This window comes from Galeopterus variegatus, unplaced genomic scaffold (genome assembly GCF_000696425.1).
Source record: "Galeopterus variegatus unplaced genomic scaffold, G_variegatus-3.0.2 Scaffold743, whole genome shotgun sequence".
Classification (NCBI taxonomy): Eukaryota; Metazoa; Chordata; class Mammalia; order Dermoptera; family Cynocephalidae; genus Galeopterus; species Galeopterus variegatus.
This window is the reverse complement of record NW_007726854.1, coordinates 142,385-159,937: the sequence shown is the minus strand read 5'-3', so window position 1 is coordinate 159,937 and position 17,553 is coordinate 142,385. Positions and strand designations below refer to the sequence as shown.

Below are 17,553 nucleotides of genomic sequence, written 5' to 3'. Positions count from 1 at the left end.
TTTGTGGAAGAGAATTGGTGGAGGAATAGAGGTAGAAAAATAGTGCAAGAGTAGAGGAATGGCTTGGATATGTGGATTCTGTTTGCCCACCTCCCCTGCTGCAGCTGGAATCATTCACTGTCCCTCTCAACCCCCCACACTGGCCTCTTTGTTCCTAACCTGTCAAACTTCTCCTCACTGCTAGGCTTTCACATTTACTCTTCCTTCTGCTGAGAAAGCTCTTTTCCCTACTCTTCAGCCAAAACCTGCTCATCTTTCAAGTCCCAGATTAAATGCCAACACCTAGGGAAGGCTTTCCTGACTGTACCACCTCCCACCATAGTCGCATGAACACCATACTTTTTCTCCATAGCACTTATTATCATTAAAATAATTTGGGTTTTTTTGACAAATCATCTTCTTTTAATAACTTGCTTTGGCTCTTGCATTTCCCTTTTGTCAAGAACAGAGTTTCACCCAAGATTAAATACATTCAAAGATAATTGGTATCTAGCTCTTTCTATCCTTTGTCTAGCAATCTCTTAGTATGTAATGGTGAAACAGCTTTAGATTAGGCAGCTCAGGTGTTTTTAAATAAGACCCAGAGATATGATAGCAGAATGAAATAATTACCAGTTTTGAAAAACATTTTTGCTATTTTCTTTCTTTGTAAAATATTAATCCACATTCAAATCTCCTCAATTATGCATGAAATGTCTTTTATAGCTGTTTCTAATCCTGGATCCAGTTGAGGCTCATATATTGCATTTGAATTTTATGTCTCTTCAGAGTCTTTTAATCTAGAAAAATCCCTCCTTTTTTTTTTCTTGATGGTATTGACTTTTTGAAGAATTATGGCTAATCTTCCATTTTCTGAATTTGTCAGATTGTTTCCTGATGATATTACTTAATGTATTCCTCTAGTCCTTTTTTTTCTTTTTTTTTTTATAAGATGGATGTTAGGTCTAGAACAGGGCTGTCTATCAAAAATATAACATAAGCCACATGTATAATTTAAAATTATCTAGTAGCCACATTTAAAAAAGTAAAAAGAAACAGAATAAATAAATTTAAATGATATTTATTTAACCCAATATATCTAAAATATAATTTCTACATATAATCGATATTAAAAAGATATTGAGATATTTTTTCATTTTTTTTTGTACTAAGTTCTCTAAATCCTCTGTGTTTTTTACACTTACAACACATCTCAATTTGGAGTAGCCACTTTCAAGTACTCAGTAGTCATATTTTGTTGTTGTTTTTTAAAAGATGACCAGTAAGGGGATCTTGACCCTTGACTTGTTGTTGTCAGCACCACGCTCACCAGTGAGCTAACCAGCCATCCCTATATGGGATCCGAACCAATGGCCTTGGTGTTATCAATACCACACTCTCCCGAGTGAGCCATGGGCCTGCCCCAGGGGGTGTGCCTGTTTAAATGGTGGTCTTTCCCCAGTCTGTGATTCAGAGACACAGGCTCCCATCATCTGTGGGTCTGGCATTACCTAGGGCCTTGAAGTTCCCTGCATTTAGGCTGAAGAGGAAAGAGAGAGTGGAGGTCTTAACTGCCTTGACGTGGAAGTGAAACACATAATATCCACTTGAATTTCATAGTGAGAGCTAGTCAAATGGCCCCACTGAGATGTGAGCAGTGAGGTGGGACTGGAAAATATGGTTCTTACATATTTATATACAATTACTTCCAAAAAACACCTATTTTATGGTGGAAGGGAACAGTTAGCCATCACCTCCACAATGCAGGTGCAAGTCTGTTGGCCAGAAGATGGACCAGTGTTTGCTGACTCTTTCTTATTTTCAGTTTGTTTTTTTATTTACGCTGAAAAGGACTAGGTGAGATTCCTTTAAAAAAGCCTCCATGGGCAGCCATGATTGCTATATAAAAATGAAAGGAAGGAAGAAAGAAAAAAAGGAATGAGCAAGAAGAAAGGAAGAAAATAAAAAACAAGAAAGATGAGAAAGAAAACCACAGCAGCGAGTATAGAAGGAACCACAAAATATTTCATGAGTTACTTTACAAAGTGTAGTGGTAGGAAAAACACAGTTGAAGAAAATGCAGGAGTAATCTAAACTGAGATGGATTTACCATATTTCCACACCACGATTTCTCTGTTGGAGAGATGTCTAAAGCACTTATGTACATGGTATTCAGAAGCTGAAATATAAACATAATCTTAAAATATTATCCAATAACTAACTGAGTTCTTGTACTAATTCTTATAGACATTTTAGATGGTCCCAGTCATAGGACTCATGATCTTGGCCCTAATGGTCACAAACCCGACAGGGAAATGATGCCAGCTCCAGTGGGAGAGGTGGGCAGGAGTCAGATCATGCAGGATCTTGTAGGCCAACGTAAGAATTTTTAACTTTAGCCTAAAAGTGAGGAGGAGCTTCTAGAAGTATGTAAGCATAGATAGTTATGATTATAGTTTTATTTTTAAAAAGATTACTCTAGGACTAGCCATGTCAGACATTAAAACATTACTGGCAGATGAATTAAATACCAACTCCATGGACAGAACAGAAAGTCCAGCAGAAGACCCAAACATATACAGGAAACTTGTATATGGTAAATATGACATTTTGAATGAGTGAGAGGAAAACATGTTATCAGTTTTGGATGACTGAGTATCTCTCTAGAAAAAAAGTAAAGTTAAAACTATACTTCAGAAATGTAAGGACACAAAATAAAACCATAAAAGACTCAGAAAAAAATCATATGAGAAGTACAAAAAAAATAATATTGTGGTTGGGGAGCACCTTTTCTGTGGAGGTTTCGAAAGCTAGACATCATGACAATGATGGTTGCTTGGCCTAGTCCCTGGAGAGGTAGCAGTGGATGGGTTCCAGGCATATGTAGGAGGTGGAATTAGCAGGAGCAGGTGATCATTGAGTGAGAGGAACTGGGGGGTGGGGATGAGGACAGAGTAGGAAAATGTCAAGCATGACTTAATGACTTCCAGAGGTATAGTTTTTTTGCTGTTTTTGTTTTGTTTTGGTGGCTGGCTGGTACACCAAATATATAATTTGAAGAATCCAGTGCAGTCTACTAAGTGAAGAAGGGAGGAGGAGATGTTGCAGAAGGATAAAAACGTTCAGCTTTGGATTAAAAAATTATGTGCTTCAGAGGACACTATCAAAAAAGTGCAAAGACGGGCCGGCCCGGTGGCGCACTGCTACAGTGCACCGCTTGGTAGCGCGGCGGCGCTCCCGCCGAGGGTTTGGATCCCACGTACAGACCTGCCACTCACTGGCTGAGCGAGGTGCGGGTGCAACATTGAGGGTTGCGATCCGTTGCCGGTCACGAAAAAAGACAAAAAGGAAAAAAAAAAAAAAGTGCAAAGACAACACCTAGAGAAAATATTTGCAAATCATATCTCTGATAAGGAACTTGTATCCAGAGTACATAAAGAACTCTTACAATTCAATAATAAAAAGACAAATGAACCAATTAAGAACTAGACAAAGGATTTAAATAGACATTTCTCCAAAGAAGATACACAAATGGCCAATAAGTACACGAAAAGATGTTCAACATCATTCATTAGGGATATACAAATCAAAACCACAAAGAAATACTTCACACCCACTAGGATGGACATAATCCGAAAGACGGATAATAAGCATCAGCAAGTACATGGAGAAATTGGAGCCCTCATACACTGCTGGTGTGAATGTAAAATAATGCACGCACTTTGGAAAACAGTTTGGCAGTTTCTCAAAATGTTAAACATAGAATTACCAGGTGGGCCTACTGTTTCATTCCTTGGTATTTGTCCAAGAGAAATGAAGACGTAAGTTCACACAAAAATCTATATACGAATGTTTATAGCAGCATTATTCATTATAACCAAAAAGTGGAAACAACCGAATGTCCATCAACCGATGAATGCATAAACAAAATGTGGTATATCCATATAACGGAATATTTGGCAATAAAAATAAATGAAGTCCTGATATGAGCTATAACAGGGATAACCCTTGAAAACATTACGCAAAGTGAAAGAATTCAATTACAAAGAACACATATATGAAATGTCCAGAATAGGCAAGTCTGTGAAAACAGAACGTAGATTAGTGATTGCCCAGGGCTGGGAGGGGGAGGAGGAAGGAGAGTGACTAATGGTTCCAGTGTCTCAATGGAATGAATATGTTCTAAAATTAGGTCATAGGGATGAGTGCACAACTCCGTAAATATATTTGAAACCACTGATCGCACATTTTAAACAGGTGAACTTTATGGTATTTAAATTTTATCTCTATAAAGCTCTTAAAAAACCCAGCTTAATTTTCCTAAATATGTCTGTGAGTTCTCTTAAAGAACTCTGTTCTGGTGTACCGGGAGTGAAGGGGTGGCTGAGCAGATTCTAGGGGGATGAGAGAAGCCTCAGAATTTGGGAATAAAAGGTAGAAGACCAAGACGGTAAATAGATGGTTGTCAGAGCATTTTATTTCCTTCCTCTAGTCTCCCGGGACGATGCTGCCCACTTCCCTCGTTTCCTAGCAACCAGCCTCCTACCCGCTTCCTCGAGGCTCCCTTGTTCGTCACTTCCGCTCCGCGACAGGAAGTGAGGTCAGACCGGCCGCTTTCCCGGGAGTTCGGCGTTTGTTGCTGCTACAGCAGCTGGAGAAGTAGTAGTGTCCTGGAACTGCCAGCCTCCACCTCTCTCCTGGGCTCCATCTCCACGCCCGGTGGTGAGGCCCTCAAGGAGGGCTCCGAGGGGTTTAGCGGTCCGCACGAGAAGAAGACGGGGCCCGGGAACGCGTGGCTTCCAGGGCAGGGTAGGGGGTTGGCGGGGGCAACTTCCTGGGTATTTGTGGCATCTCACCAGTGCGGCTTGGTCTTTCTGCGGTGGCCCCGAGAGTCTCCCAGTTCTTCTCCGCCGACCACGCGGCTTCCTGGAGATTGGGACTTTTCTGCGCCCCTCCCCCAGCATCCCACCTCCTGTCTTTGAAGGAAGACCCCTAATAGAGACAACTTCCCTAGCTGCAGACGCCCGCTCCCGCCCAGGCCTCGAAGTGGCCTGCCATGACCTTACTGTGAGCTACTGAGCGATTTTTGACCCTTTCCAGGGGCCCAGGGTAAATATTCATATGTATGCACGGTCGTGTGTGTATGTGTGCCTTTTATTTCCTGCAAAAACCTGAGTTAGGAGAACCCTGCGCAGCGTTTGGTAAGTGTTTATTTCAGCTTACTTTAATATCTCTGGCAGGGTTTCTTCCTGTCTTTGTTGCAAACTATAGAAGTTTGTGCCTTTGAGAGGACACACTGGAATTAGGCTGGAAAGGCCTGGCAGATACTGATTTTTTGTTTCTCGGCTTGACCTTTTCCGGAATTCAATGACCTATTTGGATTATGCGATTCTTAGTTTCGAGTTTTTAATGTGTTTCCTGTCTCCGAGAAAACTACAGGGTCTTCTTGGACAAGGACAGTCTCATGTACTTTTATGACCCTCATAGCCCCAAGCGCAGCACTGAACACATAGTAAAGGCTCGTTAATATTTCAAATTTAAATATCAGAAAGTACACATTCTAACATTTTCTGTTTAATGTCAAAGGGGCCTATTTAAATATAGTTCAGCTCCTGGAAGGGACGTTATGAACTAACATGAGCTTTTTAGATGAGTAACAAGGTCTTTTTAGATAAATGTCTCTGAAACTTAGAGGCTGCCCAGAAGACTAGGTACAGTGCTCTCAGTGGGAGAGAAATGTCCTGTATGTGCTTTTTGGAAGAGACCAAATAATGGTGTTTCATTGCTTCTTTGTTTCTTGTCTTTTTTTCATTTTTATTATTTTTTTTAAATAGGTGTTGTATCCTAACTTACTGACCCAGAGGTGCTTGCCATTATGGGAAATCAGCTCGCTGGCATTGCTCCTTCCCAGATCCTTTCTGTGGAGAGTTATTTCTCAGACATCCATGACTTTGAATATGATAAGAGCCTGGGGAGTACTCGTTTTTTTAAAGTTGCTCGAGCAAAGCACCGAGAAGGCTTGGTGGTTGTGAAGGTCTTCGCAATTCAGGATCCCACTTTGCCTTTAACCAGCTATAAACAAGAGCTGGAGGAACTGAAAATCAGGCTTCATTCTGCACAGAACTGTCTACCTTTCCAGAAAGCAGCAGAAAAAGCATCTGAGAAAGCAGCTATGCTCTTTAGGCAATATGTGCGAGACAACCTCTATGATCGCATCAGTACCCGTCCATTCTTAAATAACATTGAAAAGCGCTGGATCGCTTTCCAGATCCTGACAGCTGTGGACCAAGCACACAAATCTGGAGTTCGTCATGGGGACATTAAGACTGAGAATGTGATGGTCACCAGTTGGAATTGGGTTCTTCTAACTGACTTTGCCAGTTTTAAACCCACGTATCTTCCAGAGGACAACCCAGCAGATTTCAACTATTTCTTTGACACTTCACGGAGGAGAACTTGCTATATTGCTCCTGAACGTTTTGTTGATGGTGGGATGTTTGCCACTGAGTTAGAATATATTAGAGATCCTTCAACTCCACTTGTAGACTTAAATAGCAATCAGAGAACAAGAGGAGAGTTGAAGAGAGCAATGGACATCTTTTCAGCAGGTATTTGAGTTGGTCAAATTTGCTAAGGGATATGTGTATGTATTTTAACTGTCAGACGTAGAAACAGCATTTTTTTTAGTCACCATGTGTTGAAAAATAATTTCTTGGTATGTTCTCGGACATTATTTCAGATAGATGAAGCATTCCTGCATTGGACTTAAGTGCCTAAAAAATGCAAAGAGCAGTTCATCCATTCAAACATTTAAAAATATTTGAATGCTTACTTCTGTTGTATGTGTTTGGCACTGTCCTAAGTGCTAGGACATAGATGGATAATATATGTCCCTCTTTTCAAGATGCTTCCACTTTAATGTGGATATAGATATTGAAAAAGGACATTTCCAGTGCAGTGTTGTTTACTATGTTGATGATAAGCATGGGATACTGTTATAGGAATATATAGATACTTAGTGTCTGTGGTGGTGATGGATAGAGAGGTGGGATCGGGAAAGGCCTGGTTATTAGAAAGATTTAAATTGAGACTGAAAGATGATTTGGAGTTAGCTTTGGTAGGGTAGTTTGTTATAGACAGAGTGTGTTGCTTGTACAAAGGCTTAAAGACCAGAGCATGGTATACTGATGTGTTAGGGCACTTCAGGTAGTTTTGTATATCTGGAACACAGGGTGTAAAATAAGTAAGATCAGAAAGGGTTTGGCAAGCCCATGCTAGTCTGCAGGAGCATTGTCAAATGTGTGTTTTAGATAAAACACTGACTGTAGCACGGAGAGTGGTTACAGGGGAGCTACACTGGAGACAAGAAAACAAGTTTGGAGAAAACTGCCACAATCCAGGTAAGACATGATTGTGACTGGCTGAAGGTTGTGGCAGAGCTGGAGGGAGTGGAGAGAAGTAGTGATGCCGAAGACATAATTAGTAGGTAGAATTGTTAGGACTTTGTGATTAGAAGATGAAGCCACAAGCACTCCCCCACCCCCCGATACCCCATGGGAAACTGGGTGGATGGTGATGCTGTGTCTGAGATAGGAGACAGAGGAGGAAGAACAGGTAGGTGGAAGATGATGAGGTCTGTTTTAGATATGTTAAGTGGAGGTTTCTGTGGGGTATCCAGGAGAAGTTGTACAACAGGCAATTGGTCATACAGGTTTGGTGCACAGAAATTTGGGTTGGAGATGGAGATTTGGGAGTTATCAGGAAATAGGTAGTAATTGTAGCCAAGGGAATGAGTTTGTAGCCAGCGAGAGTTTGTAGAGAATACCTGCAAACCTTGAAGAATTTTATACCCTTAAAGAATTTGATGAAATTCTTTTTTTGGATAACCTTAAAGAATTTGATGAAATCAGTAGACACTTCCTGGGAAAATGTACTGTGCATTCATATATGTTACACAGACCACATGAAGCTGGGCTATGGATTCCAGGTTATCTAGGAACTTCTGGGACAGAGAGGAAGAGAAATGGGTTGAGGATGGTACTCTGATGAATGCCATATGAACTCTGGAATCGGCGCCATTTTTTGTAAATTTTGAAATGGTTTGGTTTAACCTTTTTCTCACTTGTAAGTTTACTACAAGAAAAAGAAAAAAAACACAAATTGAGCCAAATTTTAGATTACTTAGGAAAAATAACAATTAATGAAGTATATTTCATTAAAAGAATGAATAAGAATTGTTACACAGGATTACATCTGTGTTGGTCCATTCAGCTTGCTAATCTGTGTCCCAGGATAATACTGAGGGGTGTTTTTTTTTTTTTTTTTTTTTTTTTCTTGCTGGCTCCTCCCTGGGACCTTGGTGTTATCCGCACCAGGCTCTAACCAACTGAGCTAACTGGCCAGCCTGATCTGAGGAATGTTTTTGATAACATAGGGTTAGCCTCCAGGTTTTAAATATAACAAGGTTAGAAACTAATCCAGCAGAGTTCCAATTTTGTTGATCAGTGAATTTATCTAGAACCATTTTTACGTTTTAAACTTATTAACTCTTCTATAAATAGTACTCCTTTACCTTAGAAATCCAATTACTTTTTAGCTTTAGGGGTCATTCATAGGTTTAAAATTTCAAGAGTTGATGAGTTTATATTGATCTTTCTTGTGTGTGTTATAGTTTTGTAAACTTCAACAAAATTCTTAATAAGCCTTTATTTTTCCAGATTGAAGAGCCCAACATTGTTTTGGCTGAAGGTGGGCCTCTTCTATTCCTTTGAAAAAGAGGTGGGTGGCATCTGTCCACCTCCCAGTGCTCTTAAGATTTGAATCTTTGAGTTCTGAATGCTACTTTCCCTTGCTTGATCCATGTCCCTGGTTCCTGGCTGCTGGTTTGAGAGAAGTGTATATATTCTTCAGGCTCTGGTCACATACATGAGTGTAGCCTTGTTTGCTGGAGATCTTTCATTCACTCGCTTGACCGAAATTTAAGTGTCTGTTATGTGCAAGACACTGTTATGTAGGTGCTGGAAATACAGCTGACAAAGTTTTTGCCCTCATAGAGCTTTCATTGTAGTGGGGGGAGTGATAGAATAAACAAGTAAATCAGTAAGAAAGTTACTTTTGGTTAGTGATAAGTGTTATGGTAAAGCAGGGCGCTGTAATTGAAAAGGCTGGTAGGGCACTACTGTAGATAAAATGGTCAGGGAAGGTCTCTCTGAGAAGGTAACGTTTGAGCTGAGATCTGAATGATAAGAAGGACTCAGTGAGGAGAGACAGCTTGAACAAGTTGTTCCATAGGGAAGTATCACCCAATAACGTCTTCCAGAATAAAATTCTAAAAGTTACAAGAAAAAAAAATCTTTTTTTTTTTTTTTCCTTTTTCGTCTTTTTTACTGACTGGTAAGAGGGATCGTGTTGTGCCCGCATCGCGCTCAACCAGTGAGCGGGAACTGGTCTCCACATGGGATCCGAACCCTTGGCGGGAGCGCCGCCGCGCTCCCAGACAGCGCACTCTCCAGTGCGCCACCAGGCCAGCCCGAAAAAAAAAATCTTATATTCACCTCTGTATTCATTTGTTAGGGCTGACAACAAAATACCACAGAGTGGGTGGCTTAAACAACAGGATTTATTTTCTCACAGTTCTAGAGGTTGGAGATCCAAGACCAAGATACTGACAGGGTTCGTCTCTCATGAGGCCTCTTTCCTTGGCTTGCAGTAAGCTACCTTCTCGCTTGGTCCTCATATGGCTTTTTTCTGTGCACAAGCATCCCTGGTGTCCCTTTTTCTTATAATGATACCAGTCATAATGGATTAGGGCCCCACCCTTATGACCTCATTTAACATTAATTACCTCTTTAAAGGCACTATCTCCAAATACACTCACATTCTATGGTACTTGGGGTTAAAGCTTCAACATATGAATTTTGGGGAGCACAAATCAGTTTGTAACAACCTCCAATTAGTTATAGTCATGTTGCTGTGTTTTTTTCTGACTTTTCATTTGGAAATAACTTCAAACTTGTAAACCTTAAAAACGTGCAAACTTTTAAACTTGCAAACATAAAAATAGAACACCCGTATACCCTTTGCACAGATTCCCCTATACTTAATATTTTGCCTCAGTTGCTTTATCGTTTGTGCCTTTTCTCTTTGTCCTATCCCCCCACCCTATCTCTGATTTTTTTCCCCTAACCTTATGAAGGAAGTTACATACATCACGACCCTTTACCCTGAAATACTTCAGTATGTATAAGATTAGGGATAGTTTGTTACCTAACACAATATAGCTATCAACAGTAAATTTAACATTGGTATAATACTTTTAATTTATACTTCTTATTCTGATTTTGTATTTGACTCCATAATGTCCATTAAAGCATTTTTTCTACTCCAGGACAGGACCTAGTCTAGGGTCAGGTACTGCATTTAGTTGTCACGTGTCTTTAGCCTCCTTTAGTGTGGAACATTTCTACAGCCTTTTTTTTTTTTTGTCATTATTATGTTGACTTTTTTGAAGAATGCTTTCCCCCATTAAATTTTTAAAATTATTTTTATAACTTTTTATTTTGAAATAATTGTAGCCTCAAAAGCAGTTGCAAAAATAGCAAAGATTCCTTAACTCGGCATCCACCAATGGCGACGTTTTATGGTACTGTACAGGATAAACATCCCTAGTCTGAAAATCTGAAGTCCTCCAAAATTGGAAATTTTCTAAGCACCAGCATGACACTCAAAGGAACATTTCAGATTTCAGATATTTGGATTAGGAATGATCAACTGAAAAAGTATCTGCAGATATTCCAAAATCCAAAAAAACCAAAATCTGACACATCTGGTCTTGAGCATTTTGGATAAGAGATACTTAACCTGTAATATGTCAAAATCAGGGATTGACATTGGTGCTTTACTGTTAGCTAGAGTATAGACCTCATTCAGTTTTCATCAGCTTTTATGTACGCTCTGTGTCACCCCACCCTTCATTTTTTAATAGAACGTGACTTGTTTTGAGTATCTGATGTTTCCTCGTGATTAGATTCAGGTTATTCTAAGTAGGAATACGGCATAGGTGACGTGGATAGGATCACATCTGAAGACAAATGATGTTAACATCATTGGTGATGTTAATTTTGATTACCTAGTCAAAGTCTTCCCAAATTTCTCTCCTCTATAGTTATTTATTTATTTATTTAATTCCTTGCAACTGGTAATTTCCTGTAGCAAGAAACTTTAAGAATGTGCAAATATCCTGCCCATCATCACAGTGTATCCCTTGACATCCATTTGGCATCCATTAATGATTCTTGCCGAATCCAGTCTTACTATGCTGGTTGCAAAAATGATGCTTTTCCAATTCAAGCACTTCTTCTACATTTACCAGTAGTACCTCAGCACTCTACTATGTTCAAGTACCCTCTCTTTTCCCCATTTATTTATTTATTGTTGGATAGACTTGTTAATTCCTATTTTTTTCAGTTGTAGATATTCATTACCATACTAATTTATTTTGGTGCACCCATTGTCCCAGATCTGACCAGTGGGAGCCCCTTCAGATTGACTCCTGTGTCCTAGTGACATATCCTCATCATTTTTTTTTTTTTTAGCATTTCCTTACTTTCTTGCATAAGGTATTGTATGTACCCTGCAGCAGTGCTGGAACCAGCCATTACTCTAAGGAACCCTGGTTCTTTTAGTGTGTAATGAATTATATTAAAAGTTTCTGTCTAGTTCTCATTTCTATTAGAGTGTCTTTGTTACTTGGTTCTTATGGTAGACAGAGCTAGGCGATGTGTGTGTGTGTGTGCGTGCGTGTGTGTGTGTGTGTGTGTATACACTCATAGATATACATACATATATACACATAGATATACACATACATACACACAGATTTACATACCCACATACATATTCATATACATGTTCACATATATATGCGTATACACATACATATGCATATTTCAAAATCATGAGTTCACACTGATACCTCTAATTCCAGTCTATTCCCACAGAGTTCTTTTTTGCTTTTCCCTATTCACTATTTATACGTTCTGTCTTTCACAGTGAGCACTCTGGTTCTTAACATTTTGACAAATGTACTCATTTGCTCAGTCCTGAAATAGTTTCAGAATTGCTTCACCTAAACCACTACAGTAAAACTACTAAAAGGAGTTCAGGATTTGATTGCAATCTCCCTTTCTCCCAAGAATGAGAGTATGTAGTCAAGTGTTGTGTTCATAAATTATTTGGATTAGTGTGTTTTTTCATTTTTGCCCTCTTCAGTATGCTTATGGTATTCAGTTGAATACATTTCGGTTCACTTATTTCAGTTTTTAATTTATTTTCCTTCCCATTCTTCTTGATTTAATTTGTTTTTGAATAGGAAGAATATTAGCATGCTTTTCAAAGTCAAAATTACACTAAAAGGCAAGTGTTACTCCCTTCCATATTCTTTTCACCCCATCCTCCCATCCCTTGTGTGTAACCAATTTCATTGTTTTCTGATTTATCCTTATGTTTCTTTTTGTAAAAACAAGGAAAAAATCTACACAGGCATGCACACAAACACACACATATATGTATGTATACACATAATACATATATATTTTCCAGTTTTCCTTCTTACGCAAAAGATAGCATACTATATATGCTCTTTAGAAATTCCAGGAGCTAAAAATAAATAAATAAACACACAAAAGGTGGGGGAGAAGAAGAAACAACAATCATAGCAATTCTTTGAACTTGTTAGGACAAGTGAACAGATATGATGTGGGGGAGAGGGGAGGGGAGAGGGAAGGGGGAAAGAGGAATGAGTAAAGGGTAACGAAAATCAACTACAGTGTATATTGAGAAGTTAAAATAAATAAATAAATAAATAAATAATAAAAATAAAAATTCCAGCTTTATTGAGATATAGTTTACGTACTGTAAAATTTACCTTTGTAAATTGCACAGTTCAGTGGTTTTTAGTGTACTCACAGAGTTATGCAGCCATCACCACTGTCTAATTCCAGGACATTTTCCTTGCTCTAAAAAGAAAACCATTCATATTCACTCCTTATTTCTTCTCCCCATAGCACTTAGCAACCCCTAAATTTACTTCTATCTCTATGGATTTGTCTATTATGAACATTTCTTATAAATGTACTTATATACTATATGGCCTTTTGTGACAAGCTTCTTTCACTTAGTGTAATTGTTTTCAAGGCTCATTCATGTTGTAGCATGTATTAATACTTGTTTCCTTGTATGACTGAATAATATTCCGTTGTATGGGCATACCACATTCTGTTTATCTGTTCATTAGTTGATGGACATTGTGGTTTCCAATTTTGGCTATTTTGAATAGTGCTGCTGTGAACGTTCATGTATAGGTTTTTGTGTGGACTTATGTTTTCAATGTCTTCGAATGTACCTAGGAGTGGAATTGTGGGATCATATGGTAAGTCTATGTTTAGCATTTTGAGAAGTTGCCAAACCATTTTCCAAAGTGGCTGTACCATTTTACATTCCCACCAGCAGTGTATGAGGGTCCAGTTTCTCCAAATCCTTATTGACACTTTATAATCGAATAAATCTTTTTGATTATAGCAATCCTAGTAGGTGTGAAGTACTCTTTCATTGTGGTTTCAATTTGCATTTCCCTCGTGACCAATGATTTGGGGCATCTTTTCATATGCTTATTGTCAGTTTACATATTTTCTTTGGAGAAATGTCTATTCAAATCCTTCATTCTTTTTAAAAAATTTTTTGTCTTTTTAATATTGAGTGGTAAGAGTTCTTTATATATTCTGGATACAAGTCTCATTGGAGACATTATTTGCAAATATTTTTTCTCATTTTGTGTGTTTTCTTTTTCACTTTCTTAATGGCTAGATCCTTCAGTGCAATGTGGAGTAGAAATGGTGAAAGCCCACATCTTTGTCTTCTTCTTCCTTATCTTGGGAGAAAGCATTATCTTTCATCATTAAGTATGATGTTAGCTGTCGGATTTTCATAGATGTTCTTTATCTGTTGAGAGCTTTTATCATGAAAGTGTTGGATTTTGCAAATGTGTTTTCTGTGTCTATTGAGATGATAATGTGTTTTTCCCCCATTATTAATTTACTATTAATATGGTGTATTCACTGACTGATTTTTATGTTTTTTTTTATGATTGATTTTTATATATAGGACTTTTTTGCATTGCTGTAATAAATCCCCCTTGGTCATGCTGTGTAATCCTGGATCCAGTTTGCTAATATCGTTTTGAGGGTTTTTGTGTTGATATTCATCGGAGATATTATTCTGTAGTTTTCTTGTGATATCGTTGTCTGATCTAGTATCAGGATAACATTGGCCTCTAGTATCAGGATAAAGTGAGTTGGGAAGTCTTCCCTCCTTTTCTATTATTTGGGATAGTTTGTGAAGGATGGGTGTTAAGTCTTTTCACATTTGGTAGAATTCACCTGTTAAATCATCAGGGCTTGTACTTTTCTTTGTGGAAAGTTTTTCCTTGCTCTTATAGGTCTATTCAGATTTTCTGTTTGTTTATTGTCCGTTTTGGTAATTTATGTCTTTCTAGGAATCTGTTTCATTTAGATATGCAATTTGTTGTCATACCATTGTTCAAAATATTCCCTTATGGTTCTTTTCATCTCTATGAGGTTGGTAGTAATGTTCCTTTTTCATTAGTAATTTGATTCTGATTTCAGTAATTTGACTCATCTCTCTTCTTAGTAAAGGTTTGTCAATTTTGTTGATCTTTTTATTTATTTATTTTTTTGTCCTTTTTGAGACCGGCCGCACCGTGCTCAGCCAGTGAGCGCAACCGGCCATCCTTATATAGGATCCGAACCCGCGGCGGGAGCGCTGCTGCGCTCCCAGCGCCGCACTCTCCTGAGTGCGCCACGGGCTCGGCCCTTGTTGATCTTTTTAAAACACTAACTTTTGATTTCATTGATGTTCTCTATTGTCTTTTTGTCTATTTCATTAATTTCTGCTCTAATCTTTATTATTCCCTTACTGCTTGCTTTGATTTTAGCTTGCTTTTCTTTTTTTGTGTCTTAAAGTTAAGCGTTATTGTGTTGAGCTCTTCTTTCTTTATTATTATTATTATTATTATTATTATTTTTTGTCTTTTTCGTGACCGGTAAGGGGATCGCAACCCTTGGTGTGGTGTCGCCCACACTGCGCTCAGCCAGTGAGCACACCAGCCATTCCTATATAGGATCCGGACCCACAGCGGGAGCGTCGCTGCGCTCCCAGCGCCGCACTCTCCCGAGTGTGCCACGGCTCGGCCCAAGCTCTTCTTTTTTATAGAGGTGTTTATAGCTATACATTTCCTCTGAACAATGCTTTAGTTGCATCCCACAAGTTTATGTATGCTATGCTTTCATTTCACTTATCTCAAAGTATTTTCTAATTTCCCTTTGATCTATTAGTTATTTAGGAGTGTGTTGTTTAATTTCTATATATTTGAGAATTTTTTAGATTTTCTTCTGTTATTTTTTTATTTCATTCCATTGTGGTTTGTGGGGGTATAGTTTGTATGATTTCAGTCCTTTTAAACTTACTGAGGCTTGTTTTAAGGACTAGCATAGGTCTCATCTGGAGAATGTTCCATTTGTACTTGAGAAGAATTTTTATTCTCTTGTTAGGTGGAATGTTCTATTGATCTCTGTTAGATCCAGTTGATCTATCTTCCAGTTCCTTGTTGTTTATGGTGTTTTTAATAGCTGTTGTTTGAAGTCCTTTATTCTAAAATTTGACACTATATAGAAATTGATTTAAGAAGTTGATTGTTTATTATATATCATGAAATGTCTTAGTTGTTGAAGATTTTTCAGTGAACAAAATAGAGAAAAATCCCTTCTTCATGGAGTTTGCATTCTAGTGCGTATGTAGATAATAAGGAAACAAATGCCAGGTGAGGAGTATGGGATAGTTTTGGTAATGGGTCTTGCAATTTTAAACAGGTGGTCAAGAAAGACTTTACTCTAAGATGACATTTGAGCAAAGATCTGAAGGAGGTGGAGCTATAAGCCATATCGATGCTTGGGGAAATAGCATTCTAGTCAGAGGAACCAGCAAGTGCAAAGGCTGTGAGGCAAGGTTATTTAAGGATCTTTTTAAGGTTCGTTAAATGCATGTCATATAATGATTCAGTGAAATTGTTTTGTTCTTTTGGGAATGTCCATGCTTTTTTTTATTTCTGGTTTGAAAATTTTGTAAGTACAAAATAATTGAGTTATCTCTCCTTCCCTCTGATGTTACAGCACACTTCTTAGTACTTCCTATTTTATGTTTGTTCATTGGTTTATTTACTGTCTCCTTTCGAGAATGAAAGCTTCATGAAGGCTAGGATTTTACCTGTTTCTGTACTACTAATGCCCAGTGTATAGTAGACAGCTAATAACTTTTTGTTTAATGATGAATAAGTGAATTGTCAGATATGACTTCTTAGTATTTCCTTATGAACTTAATGTATATAAATCCATACTTTTAAAAAAAACTATATTTTTTTGTGGGTTTTTATCTCTGTATGTAAATGTGTCTTAAATATACACATATTTATTTTAAATTATAGAACTAGGAAGTAATTTTATTTATTTTAAAGTGGGAAAAAATGGAATGGCTCTTTTTCAGCTTTATACTTTATAAACTGTTGATCAGGCATAGACATTTCTTATCTGCTTGATTGTAGTTGTATGTTGCATTAAAAGTTTTAATTCAGTTTACTTGGGGTTTTGGATTTTGAGTTTTATGAATTCTCTAAATTCTTGATCTGTATGTATTGCATGATATCTTGCATCTTTTTTCTAATGAAATTATATTTGCTCTTTTCCAGGTTGTGTGATAGCTGAGCTTTTTACAGAAGGTGTACCATTATTTGATCTCTCCCAACTTTTGGCTTATAGAAATGGTCATTTTTTCCCCGAACAAGTGCTCAATAAAATTGAAGATCGGAGTATCAGAGAATTGGTAACTATGCTGCAAATATTTTTCAAAAGTTTGTAATAGGATTATGTCCCTACTTTTGCATTAGTCAGCTCTCTGGAATGTTATTAATTTGTAACAGCACTAAAGCACCATAGACTAATATAAACAGCCTATTTTTGTTACTTTGTTAGGGAGAAATGTACTATTTTTTTCCCCTTCTCAGGCACAGAGATAATTTGGCTTAAAGGAAAAATCTGTCATTTATCTATCTTCCCATTATAATATTCAGCTCTGCTTTGGACAGATTTGGAAGTAGGTAAGGAGGTGGTCCCTGGGGATTGGACAGGTTGTCCAGAATAGAGTTTGCTCGTAAGAAATGAGGAAGACAGACATCTAAAATGAAGGAGACAGGAAACATCAACTTGAATATAAAATATATCAGTATAGGGCCATTTCATATAGAAGCAAATAGCATTGTATACCTGCATTGACACTGCAGGCAATTCTGGAAGGAGAGCTATCGAATCACAAATTAGTATAGCAGAGCAGGTGTGGAGAATTCTATGGGAGGTCACCTAAGCCATATGTCTGTATGTTTGAGGGCGTCTTTTTTTTTTTTTTTTTTTTTTTTTTTTTTTTTTTTTTTTTTTTTTTTTTTTTTTAAAA

At 37.8% G+C, this 17,553-nt stretch overlaps 1 protein-coding gene across 2 annotated transcripts in view; it reads left to right on the top strand.

The window, feature by feature from the left end:
• Positions 1 to 4,553: 4,553 nt before the first annotated feature.
• PIK3R4 (phosphoinositide-3-kinase, regulatory subunit 4) overlaps positions 4,554 to 17,553 on the top strand; it is an 83,274-nt gene continuing 70,274 nt past the window's right edge. Inside the window, exons 1-3 of one of the 2 annotated variants that reach the window (XM_008571994.1) lie at positions 4,554 to 5,088; positions 5,814 to 6,587; positions 16,796 to 16,929. In XM_008571994.1, the coding sequence (XP_008570216.1) occupies positions 5,855 to 6,587; positions 16,796 to 16,929 (867 nt within the window). In that variant the 5' untranslated portion in view covers positions 4,554 to 5,088; positions 5,814 to 5,854. Of the gene's footprint in view, positions 5,181 to 5,813; positions 6,588 to 16,795; positions 16,930 to 17,553 lie in introns of both variants that reach the window. The other variant, XM_008571995.1, reaches the window with a different exon arrangement.